We start from the raw sequence: 24,107 nt of genomic DNA on the forward strand, positions 1-24,107 counted from the left end.
ATTTAATATGAATTTTTTGGGTATGTAGTACTCTTTTCTTTGTTTTGCACATTTTATCTTCTGACTTATGATTCCAGTTCTGTGTTCCCATCCTGCAGAAGATGTAGTTTGAATTTGCTCATCTTGTTCATCACTTGGAAGAACCTTGTCAACAATAGGTTTTTCTGAAATTGTTTTTAAGGTCTCTTTGTTCTTCATTTGACAAAGAAAATAATGTTCATGTAAAACTTTGAAGTTATTCTTTTAGATTTTCAGGAAAAATAATATCTACAAAAAAGAAGAGAAAATGACCATATTTAAAAAAAAAACATCAAGCTTTAGAAGATAAAAGACGGGGACTAAAGTTTTAGGGTACGGGAGTTTATAGACAATGATTGATTATTGGTTTTTATAACATCCTCTTTGATGTGAGAACATATCGGAGACAACATTTTATGACAACTAAAGGGGGTGTTGTCAACAATGCTAGAGTTTAAGATTAGAAAAGGATCATACTGATATGATTTTAAATATTGAGAGATATATTTATTAAATTATTTTAAATTAAGATTAAATTAATAAAATATATAAATTTTGATAATTAAAATTATTATTATATTATATATATCATCATTTCCCTTAAATTTTAATGAAAAATTAATAGTAGATGATCAAAATAAAAACAAACACATAATATCTTGTACGTTTTTGACAAAACATAATTATATAACCAAAATATAAATATAAAAATAGATAAAGTACCAAATATGTAAATTACAATAATTTAATAACAATATAAATAAGCAATTATTATATTGTAGACACTTAATTTTGTCTACTTCCATTCGATTTACATTAAAATAATATATTTACAAATTATATTATATAATATGTATATTTACACTTAATTTATTTTACATATTTCAGGCCTAAACATTCGGCCCAACGTCTTTACAAAGGGTGGCCCAAAAACCCGACTAGAGCAACTCAGCAATCCAGACCCAAACCGCGACCTTAACCGGTCTAGCTAGGGTTTGCAACCCTAGCTCCAATCCTAATCCCCAGCGTCGCTTCTCACCCATCTCTTCAAGTGTCACCGCCGATTCCTCACGCAACCAACGACCAACCTCGATTTTTTCGGTGCACCAACAAGTCAAAGAAACAATATTAGAGTTTGATTCTTATTAGGAGTCTAAAAATAGCATTTTTTTTTCCTATAAATAAATGTAATGTTTACATTCGAAGGGGATACAAGATTACACAAGAGGCACACAAGAAATACCGAAAATACGAGAAGTTAGAGAAATCTAAGGCTTGTAAACATTTCGAAAAGCAATAAAAAAGGTGAAAGTCCTTACCTTTATTTATTTTCTTCGCTTGCATGTGGGTTTTGGTTCGTTTTCCCTTCATTTCGATTCAAAAAAAAAACAAAAAAAGAGGTTTTCGGCCGATGATCAGAGGGGGAGGATTTTCGAAATTTGTTTTATAGATCTACTCTCCCTCGAGGCCCATTTTTTTAAAACCATTTTGATTTTTTGATTGGGGGTAAAAGGATCTATCGAAAGTTTAAAAAAAATTCGCAGCCGATGACGGCGACCGGCGCTGGTCAACGACGAGCAGCGAGATGGCGGGTCATCGAAAACTGGGTTTCACGGTAGCTGTTCTTCATCCTCGAAGAACATGGATGAACACTTGAGAGGATTTGCTTGGTTTTAGCTTTTATTTGTTTTGAGGCTAAGAGAAAATGAGTTGGGTGTTTGTGTTATTTGCTTTTATACCCAACCCATGGACCGACCCGTGACTTGAGCGGATCCCGCGTGTTTTTGAAGCAGAAAGGGAAATCCTATTTTGGGTCCCTCGTTGTTTTTAAGTGTTCAATTTTACCCCATAATCAATTTTTATCCCCAATTTCTCTTTAATTTGACCCTCAATTTTGTTTTTATTTTAATTTAATCCCTTTCATTCTTATTATATATATATATATATATATATTTATATATATGTTTTTATTTATTTTAATTTGACCCGATCATTTGCTACGAATGCAAAAAGTCGAGGCATGTCAAAAATGATTGCCCACAATTAAAGAAGAAGGGTCAATCAAAGAATAAGCACAAGGCTCATGTGGCTACATGGAGCGATGAAGAAGGTTCCGATGAAGAGGAACAAAAAGTTGCAAACTTGTGCTTAATGGCCATCGAGGAAAACTCTAAGGTAACATATAACTCATTTGACTTAGATTATTTATCTTATGATGAGTTATTAGAGGATTATAATGGGTTGGCTTCAGATTATAAGACTTTATTTTCAAAATACAAAAATGATATTTCAAAATTGAAAAATGAAACTAGTCTTATGTCCAAAACCAACAATTATCTTGAAAGTAAGATCAAAGAATTGCAAATCAAATTAGATGAATCTGAAAAGAAAAATACCAATTTTGCATAACTTACTTTCAAGAGTAAATGAAGATCATCAAAAGAAAATTGATGATCTAAAAGCTTCTTTTAATAAAGTTGATCCAAAACGTTTTGAAAATGTAGAAAGTTCAAAAATCAACTTTGTTAGAAAAAGTTTTAAAAGCTGCAATCATAGAGGTCCCCAAAGAACCTCAAATGGTAAATCATTAGAAGTATATGGGTTCCTAAAGGACTCATTACTACTAAAGATAAGGATATCCTACACAAATGGATACCTAAGGGGACAAGGATTTTGGAAACTAATGAATATGGACCCAAAAGAACTTGGGTACCAAATATCAAAATTTAATCTATGTTTGTAGGAAAATGAGCATCACTACAAGGCACGGGAAACAAATTCAAACTCATGGTACCTTGATTGTGGATGCTCAAGACACATGACCGAAGACAAGAGCTGGTTCATAGAGCTTAACGCCAAAAATGGATGAGATGTGACTTTTGGTGATAATTCAAAAGGTCACATTGAAGGTATAGGTACTATAGGTAATACCTCTTCCATACAAATTAAAAATGTATTATATGTGAATGGATTAAAGCATAATCTATTGAGTATTAGTCAATTATGTGATAAGGGATTCAATGTCATGTTTGAGACTAGTGGTTGTAAAGTTGTTGACATTGCATCTAATCGGATTATGCTTGTTGGTCATAGAATAGGAAACATATACATGGTGCATTTAGATTCTATAGATATGACTAATTTATGCCTAGTTGCTAAGGACGAACATGATAGTTGGTTATGGCATAGGAGACTAGGATATGCTAGTATGAGTGTTTTACAATGACTAATTCAAGGAGATTTAGTTCGAGGGTTGCCAAAACTAAAATTTGATAATGATAAAATCTGTGATGCTTGTGCTAAAGGAAAACAAAAGCGAGTTTCTTTTAAATTCATTAATGATGTATCAACTAGTACCACTAGCTTGGGTGGAAAACAATATGCATTTGTCTTGGTATATGAGTACTCTAGATATACTTGGATTCTATTCTTAAGTACTAAAGATGAAGCATTAGAAAATTTTATCACGTTTTCAAAAGTAATCCAAAATGAAAAGGTTACTCCATAACTAGTGTTAGGAGTGATCATGACACTGAATTTGAAAATCTTGGATTTACTGAGTTTTGCAATTCTAATGTTATTAGCCATAATTTTTCAGCACCTAGAACCCCTCAACAAAATGGAGTTGTTGAGAGGAAAAATCGAACTTTAGAAGAAATGGCTAGAACCATGCTTGTGAAAACAATTTGCCAATATTTTTTGACCGGAAGCCACAACTACCGCTTGTTATGTTATTAATCGAGTAATGATTAGGCCTATTTTGAAGAAAACTCCATATGAACTTTTCAAAAATAAAATGCCTAACATTAGCTATTTTCATCCTTTTGGATGTAAATGTTTTGTTTTAAACAATGGTAAAGAAAATCTTGGCAAATTTGATGCTAAAAGTGATGAAGGAATTTTTCTGGGTTATTCCTTAAATTATAAGGCTTATCGGGTATTTAATAAAAGAACTTTAGTTGTAGAAGAGTCTATACATGTTGTTTTCGATGATAATCTCCTTCCGATGAAGGATTCCTGTGTAAATGATGATGTAGGTATTGTAAACACAAATGACGTTAGACATAACGTTGGAGAACCATCATCAAAGGAAGAAACGAAATATGAGGAAACTCATGATGTTCTCGAGAATCCACCATTGAAGAAATGAATCTCTTACCCAAGAGTACAACTATGTCAGGATTGTGAGATATAGGTGATCCATCCAAAGGGGAAACAACTCGATCTTCTCTTAGAAATACTTGTAATTATGTAGAATTTATCTCATGCATAGAGCCTAAGAATATTAAAGAAACATTAAATGATGAACATTGGATTATGACTATACAAGAAGAGTTAAATCAATTTGAGAGAAGTAAAGTATGGACATTAGTTGAAAGGTCTAGTAATAAATCTACTGTAGGTACTAGATGGGTATTTAGGAATAAGCTTGATGAAAGTGGTAATATAGTGAGAAACAAGGCTAGACTTGTTGCTCAAGGCTATACTCAAGAAGAAGGCATATACTATGATGAAACATATGCTCCCGTAGCTAGGATGGAAGCAATTAGAATGTTATTAGCATTTCCATGTTTTCATGAATTTAAATTATATCAAATGGATGTTAAAAGTTCATTTTTAAATGGTTTTATAAAAGAAGAAGTGTATGTGGAACAACCTCCTGGTTTTAAAGATTTTTTCAGATTATGTTTTTAAATTGAAAAAAACATTTTATGGTTTAAAACAAGCTCCTATAGCTTGGTATGAAAGATTGCCAAACTTTTTAATTGAAAAATGTTTTTCAAAAATGAAGGTTGACACTACATTGTTTTTAAAGCATAAAGGTAAAGATTTATTAGTAGCTCAAATTTATGTTGATGATATAATTTTGGTTCTACTAATGATGTTCTTTGCCAAGAATTTTCTAAGCTATTGCAGAGTGAATTCGAGATGAGCATGATGGGGGAGCTCTCATTTTTCTTGGGACTCCAAATCAAGCAAAGAAAAGGTGGCATCTTCATCAATCAAGCTAAGTACGTCAAGGATATGTTCAAAAAGTTTGAACTGGAAAATGGGAAACCTCATGCCACTCCAATGAGCTCATCAACATAGCTTGACAAAGATGAATGAGGTAAATGTGTGGATGTTAAATTGTATAGGTCAATGATTGGCTCTTTGCTTTATCTAACCGTAAGTAGACTAGACATTATGTTTAAGGTTTGCTTATGTGCTAGATTTCAATCATGCCCTAAGGAATCACATTTACTAGTTGTTAAAAGAACCTTTAGATACCTTAAGGACTTTCCTAGTTTAGGACTTTGGTATCCTAGAGACTCTAGCTTTAGCCTACATGCCTTCTCTGATGTGGATTATAGAGGATGCAAAATAGATAAGGAAAAGCACCTCCGGTACTTGCCAATTCCTAGGAAATATGCTAATTTCATGGTTTTCAAAGAAACAAAATTGTGTTGCATTATCTACCACTGAAGCGGAATACATTTCAGCTGGTAGTTGTTGTGCATAAGTTTTATGGATCAAACAACAACTTTTAGATTATGGAATTGAAGTAGGTACCATACCTATCAAGTGTGACAATACTAGTGCTATTTGTCTCACTAAAAATCCCATCCAACACTCTAGAACTAAGCATATTGAAATTAGACATCATTTCATTAGAGATCATGTCGCTAAAGAAGATTTAGTTCACGATATGTTGATACTTTGCATCAATTAGCGGATATTTCTATAAAACCTTTAGATAAAGAAAGATTTTGGACACTTAGGAGAGAATTAGGTTTAACCAACCTACCTTGACTTAGTGTTTAAAATAATTTTAGCACTTTTAATGAAGAATGCTTATAAAAATAATATTTTTGATTGCATTCTTTACTATTAGTTAGGGGGAGTTTATGATTCTTAGTGAAAATTAATTATATGTTCAAATAAGTTTTAAGGATAGATTCCATTGATTGAACATTGTTAATTTTTGTGATATGAGTTGCAAATACCACTAGAGCAAATTAATTTAGCAATTTTGGTGTTTAAAATACATATTTTTAAATTTTCTGCGTGCTAGGTATCGATACCCCCTTAGCATTGGTACCGATACCATCATTGAATGGGTAGCGATACCATCCATGGGTTCTGGTTTTCAACACCTAGAATCTCATTTTTCTGCAAAACCCTATCTCTCTCTAAACTCTCATGCTATTGACTCTCTATCTCACCCCTAATCTCTACATTACTTGAAATCAACGGTCTCAAGATGGATTTCACTCAAATTTCAACTCCTAAACCTAGTAGCATCATTAATTTCGTGCAAACATCATCAAAATCCACTCAATCTTCATCTTTCAAGGTAATGTTTCTAAAAACTCTATTCTATTAATTTTTGAACTTAGGACTAGTTTTGATTAGTTCTAGGTTGAAATAGTATTCGGGCTTTGATTATATAATGCTTCTAAACTAGATTCTACAACTAATTTTATCAAAAACACAAGATTTGATCAAATTTTGTTATTTTTCGAAATAAAAAAATTATTTTTGATTTCAAATTATTGTGTTTTGATTTAATTATGTTATATTTGAAAACTATATATATTAATTTTCAAACATTGTTTTCAAACATAGTTTTCAAAATATGACCATTGGGATTATATTAGAGAATCTTGATTATTGAGGACTCATTTGAGTTTTGGGAATTTATTATATTGCATACATATGTTTTTAAAATTACAGGTTATACTTCTGATTTCTTAATCATGTCTCATAAACGCCCTAGGATATCCTCTAGTCGTTCAAACCGACCACCAAGTCCACCTTAAAACCCACCTCCTATTCAACAAATTCCTAATCCCGATGAAACCGAAATGACTATTCACAATTTGTTCTTTAATGAACCTGGTCGTAGACAAAATCTCTTCTTTAGTTATTCTTAGTATTTTGAGTCATACAAAATTTGGGAAGAACGTATTCCTTCTCTTCAAGCTATGGATGCAATAAACTTTAGATATCTTCTTACTCTTCAAGAATGAAAATTTGATAAACTTTTTTATCTCGAACTAGTAGTTTACCAACAACTCGTTCGGATTTTCTATTCAAATGTTGTTTGTATTCAAAACCGAGCTAAAACCGAGACAATAGGAATTTGATCTTATCTTCTAGGTAGATTTATCCATTTTGCCTCGGCCTATATTGCTAACGCATTTGGATTAGATAATGACGTCTTATATAATGAAAAAGGAAACAATAGGTTCTCCTTACAAGGTTAGGTCTAGTGCGAGTGTGTTAGATCACCAAGATCGTTTTCTTCATCTGATGATCTCTGGGTGGTTTAGACCATCCAGAGGCAAATACTCCACTTTTCGAGCCTTAGACCTTTGGTGGATATATTGTATCCAAAATAATAGCAAAATTAACCTACCTCATATTATATTTGTAGAACTCGTTGAAACCGTAAACCTTGTCCCTAATAAAAAGCTTTGTGAAACTCTAGTTTACGGTTGTCTTCTGAGTAACTTGTTTATCAAAGACGAGCTTAGAGTACAACTTGATGTAGCCTTTCCTCTCAAAAACCAAATTAAATTGACTTCTTTAAAGAAATCGGGATGGAAAAAGGATACGAAAACAAATCAATAGGTTTGTTCAGTCGAGAAAACTCATGGAGCTAGTTCCTCACAAGCTCCACCTCCACCGTCACTGGCTGCGGACGATGATCTCGACCTTCAAAAACTAATGCAAGATATTGTCGAAGCCCTACCCGATGATGAGCTAGAGCAGCACGGGGAACAAGAACAACAAGAGGATCAAATGCCTCCATATTTTCAATCTTTTATGGAGACATTCGACTTACGGTATGCATCCATGGATTCACGGTTTACATTCATAGAGTCCGATTTATCTTCTATGGGAGCTCAACAATTGGAAATCCTTCGAGAGATGCGTGCGAACAACGAAACAATAAACGAACAAATCAATGCGCTCACACATGAGATGGTCGCTATGCGAGGTCTTTTTCCTCCTCCCGATCCTCCTACGGATGCCTGAACCTTGCTTTGCTTTAGTTTTCTTAAATGAAACTTAGAACTTATTGTTTTTAACATTTTGAATGTTTGTGGATGTTTTGAATTTGTTTTGGATGTTTGACTTTAAATGCTTATTTATATATATATTTGATTTATGTTTTACATCATTTACATATTAGTAAATATGACCAATTTCCATTACATATTATGAATATTGAATTATGCTAATGTCTAACATTTCTCTTGATTGTGATCTTAGCAGCTTAAGCTCTATTTGTGAATATTATTGGCTTAATTTTCAAAAACCTTGTTTAAAAATGTTTTTAGAGCCTTTTTGATTTAACAAAAAGGGGGGAGAAGTGCTATAATAAGGGGGAGAATTTTACAAAATTGATTTCAAAAATGTATTGTCAAAGAAAATCTTAAAATTACTCAAATATTTTGTTAAATCAAAAAGGGGGAGATTGTTGAAAACATTTTTATGTTTCGATATAAAAAATTAAGTATAAATAAATTTTAAGATTTTACAAATCATTTTCAAAAGTATATTCGATTCAATTGTTCGAATATAACTCCAAGTTTTTCAAAGTTTAATTTCAATCCTTACTTTAAGTGTAAAATTATGTTTTAATCTCAAAATATTTTAAAAAAATATTACAAAGTATTTCGAGCCTCAATCGAGCCAAAAATTATTTTTAATTGAAGGGATTCACGAAAAAACCAGAATGCTCGGATGATACCGGTACCCCGTGGATGGTACCGAGACCCCATGGTAAATTTGGCTCCGAGAAAAATAGAATGCTCGGATGGTATCGATACCCCCTGGATGGTATCAATACCCTCAATCATTTAACAGTCGAAATATTTGAATTTTACACTGCAGTACCGATACCCTATGGAATGGTACCGATACCATACGCTCCCAACAAACAATTTTTAGTGGATTTTCACACTACAACGGCTCCAACATCACCCAAATGGTTCCCAAAGGCTAGAATCATTCCAAGGTGTATTTAAACAAGTTCTAAAGCCATTAATCAACAAGAGATCATTGAGAAACAAGAGAGAAAGCATTAAAAACCAAGTTTGTGCAATTCAAGCCAATTTTCCTTCAATATTCATCTTTGCTTTCAAGAACACAATTTGTGCTCATTTGTAATCATATTTGAGTTTTATTTTCTTGTTTTAGAATTGTGCAAACACTTTGCCTTGTAAGGAATTTCTGTAAGTTTGCAAAACTTTTATATTTCTCTTTGGAAGAGAGTGTTCTCAAGAATTTGGGTATAATTCTTGAGGGAGTTATAAGGTTACTCTTTGTCCTCAAAAAGAAAGACAAATTAGTGAATTTGTGGAAAATCCTTAGTGTGGATAGCTAAGGTAGTAGACGTAGACTTTGATTGAGAAAGTCAAACCACTCTAAATCGCTATGCAAATATTTTTCATTTTCTGCAAAAGCTTCCATTGAAATTTTTATTGTCAATTCAACCCCCCTCTTGGCCGGTTCATCGATCGATTAACTCAACATATACCTTATGTCTTCGTGATAATTTATTCTCCGAGAAGGCATAAGGGAATGTATCATCTCGAGTTTAACTTAGTCCACATGAGCCTGTAATGGGTTTAGGACTAAGGGTCTGGCAATCCCAATGAGGCACCAGCAAGGAGAACTCGAGTACCTCTTTAGAACCTAAACTGATAGACTCTAGGGAATTAGAGCCCACCCCAAAACCTCATTTCAAAACCTAGAATGCCTGAATTAATTCCTTCTTTATTTTCTGTTCAAAGCATGTGAACTATAAATTTATGCGGTTAAGACTGGTTCAAAATTAACATGTGGGATAGAGATCATATCCGGTAGGAATAATAAGCATGTGGGGTTGGACTTTTATTTTCATTATTTGTTTTGATTATTATCATTATCCCACTAACTTTTTCTTTCACTCTTTTTGTTTTCTATCATTTTATTTTTATCATTTGCATCATTAAAAAAGAGGTGTTGATCCACTAAAACGTGTTCGTTAAACCTAAATAATTTGCATTAATGGGCAAAGGGGTTGTAATGCAAGAGGTGAAAAACGCAGAGATCCGGCTATGGTCAGGGAGACAATCTGCAAGACAGTTCAGCCAAAAAGACGTGGTACCTATAATCGAAGAATATGACACACAGTTGCATTATAAAGGATTCAGAACGGACCGGGATTTACACTGAGCACATAAAAAGTCGACCTTCTGAGTTGGCAAAATTTTGTAGGGGCAAGACGAGAAAAAGGCTACTGACTTGGAGAATCCCTTCAAAGACAACAAGAGTATGATTGGAAAACGATAGCTAAAATTGGAGGCCATTGTTGACAAATTCAAGAAGCAAGCAAGTAAGGTTCATATACTTTCTTTTGATGGAGGGCTCCAATGACGTATTCGTCGGGAACAGGTTCACCAAAAGATGAAAGCCAGAGATGCAGTCATTCGAGACTTCTTGGAACAAGTACAAAAAGCATCTCAACACTTACACGGTTCAGCCAGGGAAGCCAGAGCGGTTCGACAGGGTATTTAACTGATGATAGACGAAGACAGAAGACTAGTTAACCTGTCAGAAGTTATTCGGGGTCTAAAAGACATAGTAGTTTTTTGTCTCTTAAGAAATAATACTTTTGTCCCCAATAAAGGATTATTTATAATAACAAACATATTTTTGGATCGATGCCTCGAACATTTTATGCATCATGTATCCAAACATATTTTACATTTTGTTATTTTCATTTCATTATATTCACGTTAACTAACAAAGGATATCTCATAAAAAAAGAACAAAAACTGGACACATCGAGCTCGTTCAAAGCAAAGGCAATTAAAAGAGAAGCTTTGAAAGCAAATTGAAGATTACCTTAAGCGTGTTTGTAAGAAGATCCAAAGCAATGAATGAGATAATAGCACGTGTCGGTAAGATTGAGAAAATACAAGAGCAACTCGTAAAAAATCAACAGGATATGATCGATCAAGCAAGAAGATTTCAGGAAGAATCAAGAGACCAAATGGCTAAGTTAATGGACATGATAAATGTTGTGATCCATGGAGAGAAGCCACTAGTGGATCCTATTTTAGATGGGACTATGAATGCTGGTGCTAAAACTGAAACGACAATGACCAGAGGACCTGTTAAGGAGCCGAATATTTCAGGCCAACTCCAAAAACCAAATTATGGTTGTAGAAGGTTCCACTGGGCCAACATTGAAGGAAGAGCTAATTAGGGATGAAATTTCCTTTGTGAAAGAAGCTTTACTCAAAGAAGAGGGTCATAAAAGATGACCAAGTGTTGACCAAGAAAGCCAAGAATGATTAACCTCTCATGATTAGAGGTCATAACCCTTTACAATCATCCAGTAAGGACACTCAAGTCCTATCCATAAAATCATTGCCAAGTAGTATCTCGTCACGGGGACTAAATGAAAAGAAAGAGAAAGTGCAGGGTTTTCAATTCCCTCTCTTCCATTTTTCACTTGAAAAACTACATTTAAAAATGCTCACAGCCGGATTGGTTACACCAGGATATGTCTAGCCACAATGGCCCCCGAATGAGAAATAAACCTATAAGGAGATTCCTTAGACAAACCAGGATGGAACTCTAGCTTGTTCCGTTAAGGTTCCTAGCAACCCTACGGATCCTTTAGAATAAGAAATTCATGGGTTCAAGTTAGAAGAGAAAGGGATCAAGGTCTAAGACTCGAAAGTCATTGCTTCAATAGAGGTTTCCTGTAAAGAACATAAGGCGCAAAAGGATGTAAAAGGAAATCCAAGCAGAAGGACTTCCATGAATGTAATCTGAGATTGGCCCGTGGGTTTGAGAATGGATAGGGAAGATGTATCAAGGAAGACACCTCAAACTGCTTCAACAGAGGATTCATGTGAAAAGCATAAGGCGCAAGAGGATAGGAAAGCTAAACAAAAGAGCTTCCATGAACGCAGTCCGAGACTGGACCATGGGTTTAAGAATCAGTGGGACAAATGCTGCTTTGAAGACACCTCAAACACCTATATCATATTTCCTGAAGGCAAGATGGGTTCTGGGCAACTTAGAAGGCCTGACGAATATTATGCCAATCACATCTATAATATGCGTTCGGGATCCAACCAAAACTATCACCACCGAGGAAAATCATTTCGGATCTAAATTTGGGCCTAATTTCTACCCAGGAAAGAAAAAACTGATAAATCACAATGAAGTAGGATATTCCCAAGAAGCTGCTTGAGAAGAAGCATAAATTTGTGCATCGAAGGGTACATCAAAAGGAGCCCCGACAAGTGAAACAATTGAGAAATGGGGAGAAAGTACAGATGAAGACCCTAATCCAACTAGTGGGGCATTGTGATGAGGCCTTATTACATTTTGCGGCATCATGTTTGGATTTGTTTTTGAACTTTCTCGTATTTGGAACTTATTTTTGGACTTTCTTTTTATGGATTTTTGAATGAATTTATGCCGAACATTGAACCAAATTTACAACTTGAAATTTTTTAATATCAATTGAATTAAAAACTCTATAAATTGTCGGAGTTACAGATCTTTGATAAAATGACATGATCAAATAACGACACTTGGTTTTACCCTAAAAGACACACCAAAACACCACATACTTCTCGATAATAGCCTTCTCTTTTTCATAAGGGAATGAACAAGAGGCTTGGTATTAGGTGTGCATAAGAGCGGACAACATGAGGGATCTTTTGTGTATGACATTATTACACTTTTGTTGAGGACGTTCGATGATGATAATGATCTTCACAGATGGAATAGTCGAGTAGGTGAATCTAGTTTAGGTAACTCGCTTAGAAATTAAACTCTAAAGTTGAGATTCATTGACTTCCAACAACACCTAGATATAACAGGTTTTTCTTGACAAACTTAAGAAATTGGATTCGTATACCATATTATAATATTATATATATACAATAAAGCTTGAGTTGTCCCTCTAAAGAAATTGGTTAAACGCCCCGGCTTTATGGATAAGAATCAGCTAACCTGATAAAGATGATTATAATATCTATATAATAAAGCTTGAGCTGTCCCTCTAAGGCAATTGGTTAAACGCCCCGGTTTTATGGATAAGATTCAGTTAGCCTGATAAAGGTGATTATAATATTGAGTTGTCCCTCTAGAGAAAATGGTTAAACGCCCCGACTTTATGGATTCAGCTAGCCAGACAATGGCAAATTAAATTTATCTAAATAAGGAGTTTTGGTAAAAATGGACTAAGGGAGTTAAGAAACATCTGTTATAATTAATTTCAAACGAGCACTCAAGAATTTCATTTTTAGGCCGATATTTTCGCACTGCCTTTGTTAAAGGAGTATACAAATCTTGAACAAATGGAAGATTTCAAAGGACTGAAATAGAAGGTCTAGTAATTGATTATGCTAGTTGCGTCATTTTTTCCGCATCCGATTAAAATACCAAGCCAAGAAATAGGGGCATGTTGCGATGTTTAAAAGGACCAAGAAAGAAATGACATTTCGATGGCCAAAACCTTAGAAAATAGGAAGCCAACCTGAAATCAACACATCAATTTTGGACGTTTGTCAGAGAGCTATAACTCTGAAAGCAGTAAAGAGCTATTGATTCTTTTGATATTATTTGAACTCATGTTTATGATTTGATTCGATTGTGAGCCAAAATTAAGGGGCAATGTTTTACAGAATTCTTATATTTTTATCTTTTCCCTCCTAAAATAAGAGAAAGGAGAAAAAGATTTTCAAACATGACAGTCTCAAATGTGAAAGTCCTGGAAGTTGTTGAGACTCATTTTGCCTCTATCGAAGAAATAACGAACAATGCCAAATTTTGATCATTTCATATTCTTGAAAACAATTTGTCCGAGAGACCAGATATAACTTGTGACAGTGTCAAAGAAAATGGGGCATGGTCGATTCCAAGGACAAGACCAGCAGACAAAAACGAGACTCCACCCAAGAGATAAAATAAAACTAATTCATATTGCATGCATCTTAGACATACTTAAGAGCATCACATTCATCATTTTTTGCATACATAATTTTTTGCATCTTTTAGAGTCAATTTCAACTTCACGACGAAGGATATTGGACTCAACAAATAACTTTCTAGTTTCATTTAAAGGCAATTTCAACTTCATAGTGAAGGATATGGACTCAACAAATAACTTTCCAGCTTTTAGAGTCAATTTCAACTTCACAGCGAAGGATATTGGACTTAACAAATAACTTTTCAGTTTCATTTAGAGTCAATTTCAACTTCACAACGAAGGATATTGAACTCAACAAATAACTTTCTAGTTTCATTTAGAGTCAATTTTAACTTCATAGCGAAGGATATTGGACTCAACAAACAACTTTCCAGTTTCATTCAGAGTCAATTTCAACTTCACAACGAATGATATTGGACTCGAAGCAATGCAACTTACACAAGATTGGATTTTAACTTCACGACGAAGGATATCCAACTCAAAACCAATTTGGTGAAACATTTCTTGGATTTCACTTCACAACGAAGGATATCCATCCAAAGCGCAACTTCACAATGAAAGATCATCCACGATTTGAACTTCACGACGAAGGATACCGTGCCACAAGCAGCATCCATCTCTAGATTGGATTTTAATTTCACAACGAAGGATATCCAATTCAAAGCTCAACTACACAACGAATGACCCATACACGATTTCAACTTCAAGACGAAGGATATCGTGACCACAAGCATCAATCTCTAGATTGGATTTCAACTTCACAATGAAGGATATAACCGATCCAGATTGGATTTCAACTTCACAATGAAGGATAACCGATCCAAAGCTCAACTTCACAAACGAAGGAGCCATCCTCAATTACAACTTCACGAAAAATGATATCATGCCCAATGGATCGACTTTAAGTATTTGCAACAACAAGGATTCATTCCCCAAACTTACAACATAACTCAAGGCGATAAGGGTTATCTGTCAGCAAAGACCTTCGAGTTCGATTACATTAAGCTCAAAGGCACATCAAATTTACAACATAGTTTAAGGCGGGAAGGGCTATCTGTCAATAATTACCTTCGAGTTTGATTCCATTCACTCAAGGGTATGTCAAATTACAGCATAGCTTAAGTCGAGAAAAGCTATCTTTCAATAAAAATTGTCGAGTTCGATTCCATTTAGCTCGACGACACATCAACCACATGGTAGCACCGAGAAACTATTTTCTGGTTGAAGCCGAGGTTTTCAAGTCAAGAAGAATATCTGGGGCAATCTCTCAGCCTAGTACAACATAACTCAAGGCGAGAAAGGTTATCGGTCAATGAGAATTATCGAGTTTGATATCATTCATCTCGAAGACGTATTCACCGCAAGGTAGCAGCAAGGAACTACTTTTCGGTCAAAATTTTCACGCCGAGGTCTTTAAGTCGAGAAGAAGACCAAGGTCAAGGATAGAAACCAGAAGCCACTCTTCGATTTTCCTACGATTTCAACTTCACAACGAAGGATATCGTACCCAAAAGATTGACCCAACTTCACGACGAAGGAGTCATCTGTAACACAACAACACCAAAGTCTTCAGGTCAAGTTTTAGCTTCACGACGAAGTATCTTGAGCTAGAATATGGTTCAGGGGCTACTTGCCAAAGTTTTGAGTTCGATTTCAACTTCACGACGAAAGGATATCGTGCTCAGAATTTTTCAGTTCAACTCGACCTCACGACGAGGGAGTCATTTCATGTTTCAATCCAAATTGTCAATCCAGTCTTGATATCAGATTTCAACTCTACAACAGAGGACATTCGATATGGACAAAATATGTGTCTTTTAATCTTTGCTCTATTTTCGTTACACGATAATGAGCAAAGAGGGGCAGTTGTAGACACTTAATTTTTTCCACTTCCATTTGATTTACATTAATATAATATATTTACAAATTATATTATATAATATGTATATTTACACTTAATTTATTTTACATATTTCAGGCCTAAACATTCAACCCAACGTTATTACAAAGGGTGGCCCAGAAACCTGACTAGAGTAACTCAGTAGTCTAGACCCGAATCGCGACCCAAATCGGTCCAGCTAGGGTTTACAACCCTAGCTTCAACCTTAATCCCCAGCGTCGCTTCTCACCCATCTCCTCAAGTGCCGCTGCTGATTCCTCACGCAACCAACGACCAACCCTGATCTTTTCGGTGCTCCAACAAGTCAAAGAAACAAGATTAGAGTTTGAATCTTATTAGGAGTCTAAAAATAGCATTTTTTTCTATAAATAAATGTAATGTTTACTTTCTAAGGGGATACAAGATTACACAAGAGACACAGAAGAAATACCAAAAATACGAGAAGTTGGAGAAATCTAAGCCTTGTAAACATTTTGAAAAACAATAAAAAAGGTGAAAGTCCTTACCTTTATTTATTTTCTTCGCTTGCATGTGGGTTTTGGTTCGTTTTCCCTTCATTTCAATCCGAAAAAAAAATAAAAAAAGAGGTTTTCAGCCGATGACCGGAGGGGGAGGATTTTCGAAATTTGTTTTCTAGATTTACTCTCCCCCCCGGGGCCTATTTTTGAAAACCATTTTGATTTTTGGACTGGAAGTAAAAGGATTTATCAAAGGTTTAAAAAAAGTTACCGGCGAGACGATGGGGTCATCGAAAACTGGGTTTCACGGTGGCTGTTCTTCATCCTCGAAGAACATGGATGAACACTTGAGAGGATTTGCTTGGTTTTAGCTTTGATTTGTTTTGAGGCTAAGAGAAAATGAGTTGGGTGTTTGTGTTATTGGGTTTTATACCCAACCCATGGATCGACTCGTAACCCGAGCGGATGGATCCGCGTGTTTTTGAAGTAAAAAGGAGAAACCCCATTTTGGGTCCTCGCTATTTTTAAGTGTTCAATTTAACCCCAGAATCGATTTTTGTCTCAAATTTCTCTTTAATTTGACCTTCAATTTTATTTTTATTTTAATTTAATCCCTTTCATTCTTATTATATTTATTTATTTATTTATTTATTTATTTTGTTATGTTTTTATTCTTATTATTTTTATTCATATTTTTTACCATTTTCTTTTTCCTTATTTTTGGTTTATTTTATTATTATTATTATTATTATTATTATTATTATTATTATTATTATATTTTTTTAATTTATTTTATTTAATTTGCCTATTTTTATTTTTTCACTTTTTTCCCTCTGTTTTCCTTACATTTTATTTATATATATTCTATTTATTTATTTTTTTCCTTAATATTCCTATCTTTTTTCCTCATTATTCGTTTCTTTATTTTTATTAAATATTATATTTTATTATATATTTTTTTCTTGTTGTTTGTGCCTTGTATTTAGTTATGATATTTGTTTTCTTTTTTTTATTTTTTTATTTTTATATTTTTCTTTATTTTTATTTTATTTTATGTTGTTTTTATTTTATTTTTTTATTTTTTATGAGTTTGTTTTATTTTATTGTTTTGTTTTTGAGAATTAGATTTTTATTATCCTTTAGAGTTTATTTTTTTATCTTTTTAATAGGTTTTATTTGTTGTGTGTTAATGTGAGTTTTTTTTAATTCTTTAGCATGCATAGTGACACTTATTTCGATTCAGTATTTATTTTTCTATTTAACACGTTTCTTGACTTTTTAAGGGTACACTTTCGAATCCATCAGGGGTCTTTTTGATTTAAATTTTTAATTTTCTTTATTAAAGACAACTGTAAATTTATTAGTACCGAAAAGACAGTTCAAGGGTGCTAATCTTTCCTTGACTGTAACCGCTCCTGAATCTGATACATCTCTGGTAAGATGCAGATCAGATAAGAAATTAAGGTGTCCGATCAACCTATTTTTATCTTTAAAATAAATGATCGGTGACGGCTATAACACATCTTATTCAAGTCGAAGTCTAATTTAGAGTTACCGAAAGGCGATTCCGATATATATATATATATATATATAATGTACAAAACAAATTCAACCAAGAAAAATAAATTATAGGAAAAAAAAAAGAGTGAAATTAGTGATATGGTTCCTGTGAGGTGTCCAATCCAGCAGAAAAAAAATGGCAGCTTGCTTATTCACTCCTTTCCACACTTTTTATTCGATCCTCGTCTCTCCCTCCCCGTTTTCTCGCTTCCCAAACAGAACCCAAAAGCTCCTTTCCACCTCGAAACCCTCTTTTTTCTTCCCAACCAAAAAACTCTCTCTCTTCTCTCCGCGGTCTTATTTTGAATCAAACCAAAAACAATAGTCACATTAAGTCTGATTGTGATTTTATTGTTTCTTCAGCTTTAAATTCCTTATTTCTACTCTGCACTTCCCTTTCTCTATCTCTCTCATTGTTCGTAACCGATGTGGGATCCTCCTCTGCCTTCGTGGTAACTACTCCCCGAAAGTTACAGACCGATGAGCTGGTTACGGTTCATCTTTTTCACGAGAACACTCCATCTGTTGTTTACATCACCAATCTCGCCGTCAGGTTCACTCGAAATTTGCGCTTTCTTTTTTGGATAGTTTCCATTTTTGCTGTTTTTTTAAGGATTTTCTTGGGTAATTGGATTTGTCTAGGCAGGATGCTTTTACATTGGATGTGCTGGAGGTACCACAAGGATCTGGATCGAGTTTCGTTTGGGATAAAGATGGTCATGTTGTCACGAATTATCGTCTGATTCGCGGTGCATCTGATCTCAAGTTCGGGTTTTTTTTATAAAAAAAATTAATTAATTTAATCGTTTCCTGTGTTTGCATTAAATGCTTAGGATTGAATTATTGTAGAAGGGAAATGTATATATCTAGGGTTACTTAAACTATTACATTTGTTCCATTTTGATACCTAAACTTAATTTTATTTGATGTGCCAAGAATAAATTAATGTCATATCATCGTTGAAAATATGTTAGCATTGAAAATATGTTAGCAGTTATGTTAATTTTTATGCATATCGTTGGAATTAGACATTGTCTTTGTTTGAATCATTGCTTTTGATTGGGGAGGGGGTGATTTAAGCATTAGAATGCTGTCTGTGACATGACCTTGATGGTGTGAATGGTTTTTCTTGATCGAGCAATAGAAGGGTGCATTCTACAATTGGGATGAATTCATTATGACTGCTTTTGGAGGTTTAAGACTTGCGATAAGTAGTTGGTAACATGTTTCTAAGTCTCTAACGTAGTTCCAACTGGAAACCTGTAAATTAACCTTGGAAAGTACCTGCCCTCCTGCCCTGGGTACTGGTTAAAGATTTTTTTAGGGTAAAGTATGCAAATGGTCTTCTGATTATAGGTGTTCTTTTGTTGAGACTCTCGACTATTAAGTGATCCCAAATTATAAGATGTTATTTTGTTGAATTCTCCGACTATTAAAAGTTATAAAATAATCATCTACGTTCGACTATTCGTATGTTCATAACTTATCATTTTCCGTTAAAAAATTGATGGTCGTCTGAGTTAGACGTTTATTTTGATTGGGCTATTATAAATCTGATCCAAAACCGTTTGAGTTATATTTTGGTGGATCGATTCTCTGCTTTTATCATGGATTTGAGCCCGTGCTTGAAACATTATGTTGTTGAGTCAATGCTTGAAATCAACGACGATGTCAATAGACATCATTAAAATATATCATTATATATTAGTCAACAAGTTAATGTCTTACTCAGAATGACTGTCAATTTTTTAATAAAAAAAGATGAGTTTGGAACATATGAATAGTCGGATGATTATTTTGTAACTTTTAATAGTTGGAGGAATCAACCTTGGTTTTCAAAGCACGCCTAAGGCGCCGGGAGAGGTGGGTGCCGGAGAAATCGCCTCCGATGACACAGGCGCAATGCAAAACAGGAAGCGCTGTCTGGCGCCCTTTGGGGGCTTTTCTACATAGGCACGAAGTGCACTTTTCTTCCGCCTTAGGGAAAAGAATAGAAAGAAAACAGAAAAAAATAGGTAGAAGATGATGATGAAAAAGTGTTGCAAAAGAATGTAGAAGAAGAACCGCAGAGGTCGGCTAGATAGAACGACTGAAAAGTCAAAAATTTTCTCATCCCTTAACCCTAATATTGATTGTGGATGAAATACTTGATTGATTGTGGATTGTTTACATCGGTTTTATGCCACTAAAACTACGAGGTAACCTTGGAAATTATCTGGCCTCGGGCCCTGGGGATATAATGGACAAAAATGTTTTTAAACTTTTTCGTGAAGTTCAAAATTTTAAGTTGGTGGTAATCACCTGCAGGGTTACTCTTGCTGATCAGACAACTTATGATGCAAAAGTCGTTGGATTCGACCAAGACAAGGATGTCGCTGTATTGCGCGTTGGTGCACCCAAAGACAAACTAAGACCTATACCTGTTGGTGTCTCGGCTGATTTGCTTGTGGGTCAGAAAGTATATGCTATTGACAACCCGGTGAGTAAGTGTTTATTATCATTTCTGTCTATGCCCGAAATGATCTATACCCTTTGTGCATCGTATATCTTATGTTTTATTCTCTGCGACACGATATGAAACAGATTGCTTTCTCCCAACCTGTTTCTTATAATGTTTAAAGAGATCGTCTTAGAAAAGAAAGTGATCATGTTCTTTTACTGCTAGTATTGGAGCTCTTTGAGGGCTTCCTCAAGTTCGTTTCCTAATTTTTTTTTTATGCTTTTGCAGTTCGGACTTGATCATACTCTTACAACCGGCTTTATCAGGTTCCAAATACCAATGATTGTGGTCAATATGACTGATTTTAATTGCCTGCTACTTTTTCCATTTTTATGTGAATTGAGGTTTTGCTGATGCGTCTTTTATACTAGTTGCCTTCGTAGAGAAATCAGTTCTGCTGCAACTGGTCGCCCAATTCAAGATGTCATAAAGACAGATGCTGCCATTAATCCTGGTAATAGTGGAGGGCCACTCCTAGATAGTTCCGGAAACCTTATTGGGATAAACACTGCCATATAATCTCCTTCTGGTGGGTCTTCTGGTTTCGGATTTTCGATTCTAGTTGACACGGCAACTATTACCACAGACCTTGTATTCCATTTGATCCGATGTGTGTGCTGAGATGCAAGTATTTATCTGTTTCTTTTTCTTTGCTTAGATTAAGTCATCCACTCATTCCTACATTTCCAGGTCAGTGGCATTGTTGATCAGTTGGTGAAGTTTGTGAAGGTGACGAGACCTATTTTAGGCATTAAATTTGCGCCGTATCAATCTGTCGAACAGTTGGTAGTAACTGGAGTACTCGTCTTAGATACTCCTCCAAATGGTCCGGCTGGCAAGGCAGTATGCTCACTGTGTTATCGAAATTTACAACTGTGTTCATATCTGTATACGTAAACTCTTTGATCATTATGCTTCAATGAAAAGAAGATTTGCACGGCTGATCTTTCAATATGTTACAGGGTCTGCTACCGACAAAGTACGATGCTTATGGTAGACTAGTTTTGGGTGATATAATAACATCTGTTAATGAAAAGGTCAACAATGGCAGTGATTTGTACAGAATTCTTTATCAATGCTAAGTTGGTGAAACGGTATAGCATTGAACAATAATATTGTACGGAATTCACTTTTAATATATGTTAAATAATTCCCAATTTACAGACTTTTCCATGCTCGTTTCTTTAGGTTACCGTGGAGGTGTTGCGTGGAGATCACAAGGAGAAGATCCCTGTAGTACTCAAGCTGAAGTCGGATGAGTCGTAAAATGTCTTTTGAGATGTGATTAACTATTTTTCTGGAAATGATCCTGTTGTACATGTGCCATCGATTTGTATCATCTTTGACACATTGTGAAGCAGAAGCCATTAGCATTTTGTAAGAAAATTCATTCATCCCATTATTCATTGACTGGAGCCAATATGCAAAAGATATGTTTGACTCTGCCCTAAATGCAAGAAATATGTGACCTATAAGTTCAAATTTTTAAAGATATACCGCCAAAAAAATTGTCTATAATGATTTACTATATAGTCATTTTGATCGTATTCTCTTTTAGGTATTTTGACTTCTAATGTTTTATTTTAGGTGTGAAACTATTGCTTTATGGATAAAATTCGTTTGTCAACAAACTGGTAATGTTCTAAAATAAGTTTTTTTATCTTAAAATGAAATGTTAAGAGGTCAAAATGTTCTTAAAAAATGAATATGAATTAAAGTGACCATTTAGTTAAACGCTGTGATATTTTTGTCTTAAAATGAAATATTGATATTAAAATACTTTTAAAAAGGAAATAAAAATCAAAATGATTATTTACTTATGACATTCTTTTCTTTGAAGGATTACATCCAAAACTTTATATAAAAGTTTTACATATTCGATCAGGATAATTCATTCTAAATATCAAACAAGACATTAATCATTGTAATAACCCAACGAAAATAGACTCAAATTTATGCTTTTTTTTATTAACAACAAACATTTTTTATTACATTAACAACAAACATGCATCAACAGAAAGGAGAACAAAACAAGCCATCATGACAAATCCAACACCAAAAATATACTTATGCCATTAATTTAACGAGTTTATTAGAAAGGGTAAAGATTTTAGTTAAGCTTAAGTTGTTCATTTTTATTTTTTTATATTAAATAAGAATATGTGTCCTAGATTCATTAAAAGCATTTTCTTTCCTTTTATTTAGAGTCACCTCCTCCCCACTTAGTAGAATTAGAATTTATAAAAAAACTAATATTTTACCCTTATTACTCATAAATTATTTGAAAATCTTTTTTAAATTTATCAATCAGTTTATTATAATAGAATATAAAAAAAGTACTTTTAAATTTTGATTAAATAATCATTTTATTCTCATTTCGGAACCCCAACCATAGTCGCCTTATAAAGTTCACAATACAAAAAAGTCAAAATTGCAGAATTCCATCTATATTGGCAACATACAAGGAAATCCTCAAATACCGGAAGATATTAAATTGTCCGATTTATCCGGTAGCAAGATCCCTCCAATCAACGTCATAAGATATGCTCGAGCTGCATATTTCACCTCTTGCATTGTCGATTGTCCATCTACTCTAAATTCTCTTTCCAACCACGTCATCCGTATTCGCATCCCATCAATAACATCGGCTAGAGACTCCTTTCCCAATAAATTATAAATAACTGCATCTCGCACATAATTGTTGCGAAGCACCAATGGCATACCATTAATCGGAACGCCAAGTAGATACACGACATCTTCCAACGTTATCGTTACTTCACCATAAGGAAAATGAAATATATGCGTTTCAGGTCTCCAACGCTCAATCAACGCCGATATCAGTGCCGACATCACCTTAAAACCACGAAGAAACTGTAACACCCTAGACCCGGTCTATGCGTTTCGACTAAGTCTAGTGAATCACATTCATGATTCTTAAAGATATTGTTTTGAAACCATTATTCAATCATGGTAAAATCACATTATAAATGGCGTTTATGAAACTATAATAATTTATACTATAAAAATAAATCCTATAAATATAATGAAGAAAAACAATTAATTTAAACATGTCTTAAAAATTCAAATTTACAATAACCCAAATATAAATAGCAAAGGAGAAATCATTATAAAATCCAATACTTTAAAATAAGGGCCATGTTACCAAAATAGTGTCAACTTAAAAGATAAAACATTACAATATGATATACTTCAAGAGATATGTTGATCCTCCAAGTGCTCAATCAGGTGTATCTACCCAACAGTATCTGAAAGGGGAAAACATTTTCGAAAAGTGAGCTAGGCTCAGTGTGTCCCAATAGTACAATAAAATCATAGTAGATACAGTAAATGAGTAATAGTTCAGAATTTCATCATCAAATCATAATGAAGTTTAACTTTTGAAACTCGTAATTTAAAACCCTTCTCCTGTACACCATCCGTAATTCCCCAGAACTGCTTCCATAGGGCTTACCTTAAGCACTCAGCAAAAAGGTAGCCAACCTAGCTTTCGGGCCTGTATCCTTAAGTCCGTAAGTCCGTAGGGCTTACCCTAAGCACACAGCAAAGGAAGCCAACCTAAGGAAGCATCTTGAGGCCCATGGGCCTACCAAGAGTCACATTAGTTCCATAAAGTTTACCAGCTTGATCAAAGCTGTACCTCCGTAATGCAATCCA

At 34.2% G+C, this 24,107-nt stretch overlaps 2 protein-coding genes across 2 annotated transcripts; one reads left to right on the forward strand and one right to left on the reverse strand.

Moving 5' to 3' along the window:
• The first annotated feature begins 11,862 nt into the window (after nucleotides 1-11,862).
• LOC120195650 (protease Do-like 1, chloroplastic) lies at nucleotides 11,863-21,851 on the forward strand. Its single transcript, XM_039197605.1, has 9 exons — nucleotides 11,863-12,067; nucleotides 17,737-17,807; nucleotides 18,046-18,485; nucleotides 18,575-18,697; nucleotides 20,240-20,411; nucleotides 20,661-20,698; nucleotides 20,804-21,275; nucleotides 21,395-21,526; nucleotides 21,621-21,851. Exons 1-7 carry the CDS (start codon nucleotides 11,863-11,865, stop codon nucleotides 20,949-20,951), a joined length of 1,197 nt encoding a protein of 398 aa, XP_039053536.1. The 3' UTR covers nucleotides 20,952-21,275; nucleotides 21,395-21,526; nucleotides 21,621-21,851.
• A 1,053-nt stretch (nucleotides 21,852-22,904) lies between these two features.
• Nucleotides 22,905-23,282, reverse strand: LOC120195651 (protein MAINTENANCE OF MERISTEMS-like). The gene has a single exon (XM_039197608.1). It carries the CDS (start codon nucleotides 23,280-23,282, stop codon nucleotides 22,905-22,907), a length of 378 nt encoding a protein of 125 aa, XP_039053539.1.
• Between the last annotated feature and the right edge of the window lie 825 nt (nucleotides 23,283-24,107).

Source organism: Hibiscus syriacus, unplaced genomic scaffold (assembly GCF_006381635.1).
Source record: "Hibiscus syriacus cultivar Baekdansim isolate YM2019G1 unplaced genomic scaffold, ASM638163v2 tig00117017_pilon, whole genome shotgun sequence".
NCBI lineage: Eukaryota > Viridiplantae > Streptophyta > Magnoliopsida > Malvales > Malvaceae > Hibiscus > Hibiscus syriacus.

Bases quoted from the DNA above. Each gene is read 5' to 3' on its own strand.
- LOC120195651 (XM_039197608.1), bottom strand. From the start codon at position 23,282: ATGTCGGCACTGATATCGGCGTTGATTGAGCGTTGGAGACCTGAAACG.
- LOC120195650 (XM_039197605.1), top strand. From the start codon at position 11,863: ATGGATAGGGAAGATGTATCAAGGAAGACACCTCAAACTGCTTCAACA. The intron at 20,412-20,660 runs GTGAGTAAGTGT...ATGCTTTTGCAG, and splicing joins TATATGCTATTGACAACCCG to TTCGGACTTGATCATACTCT. The intron at 20,699-20,803 runs GTTCCAAATACC...CTTTTATACTAG, and splicing joins CTTACAACCGGCTTTATCAG to TTGCCTTCGTAGAGAAATCA.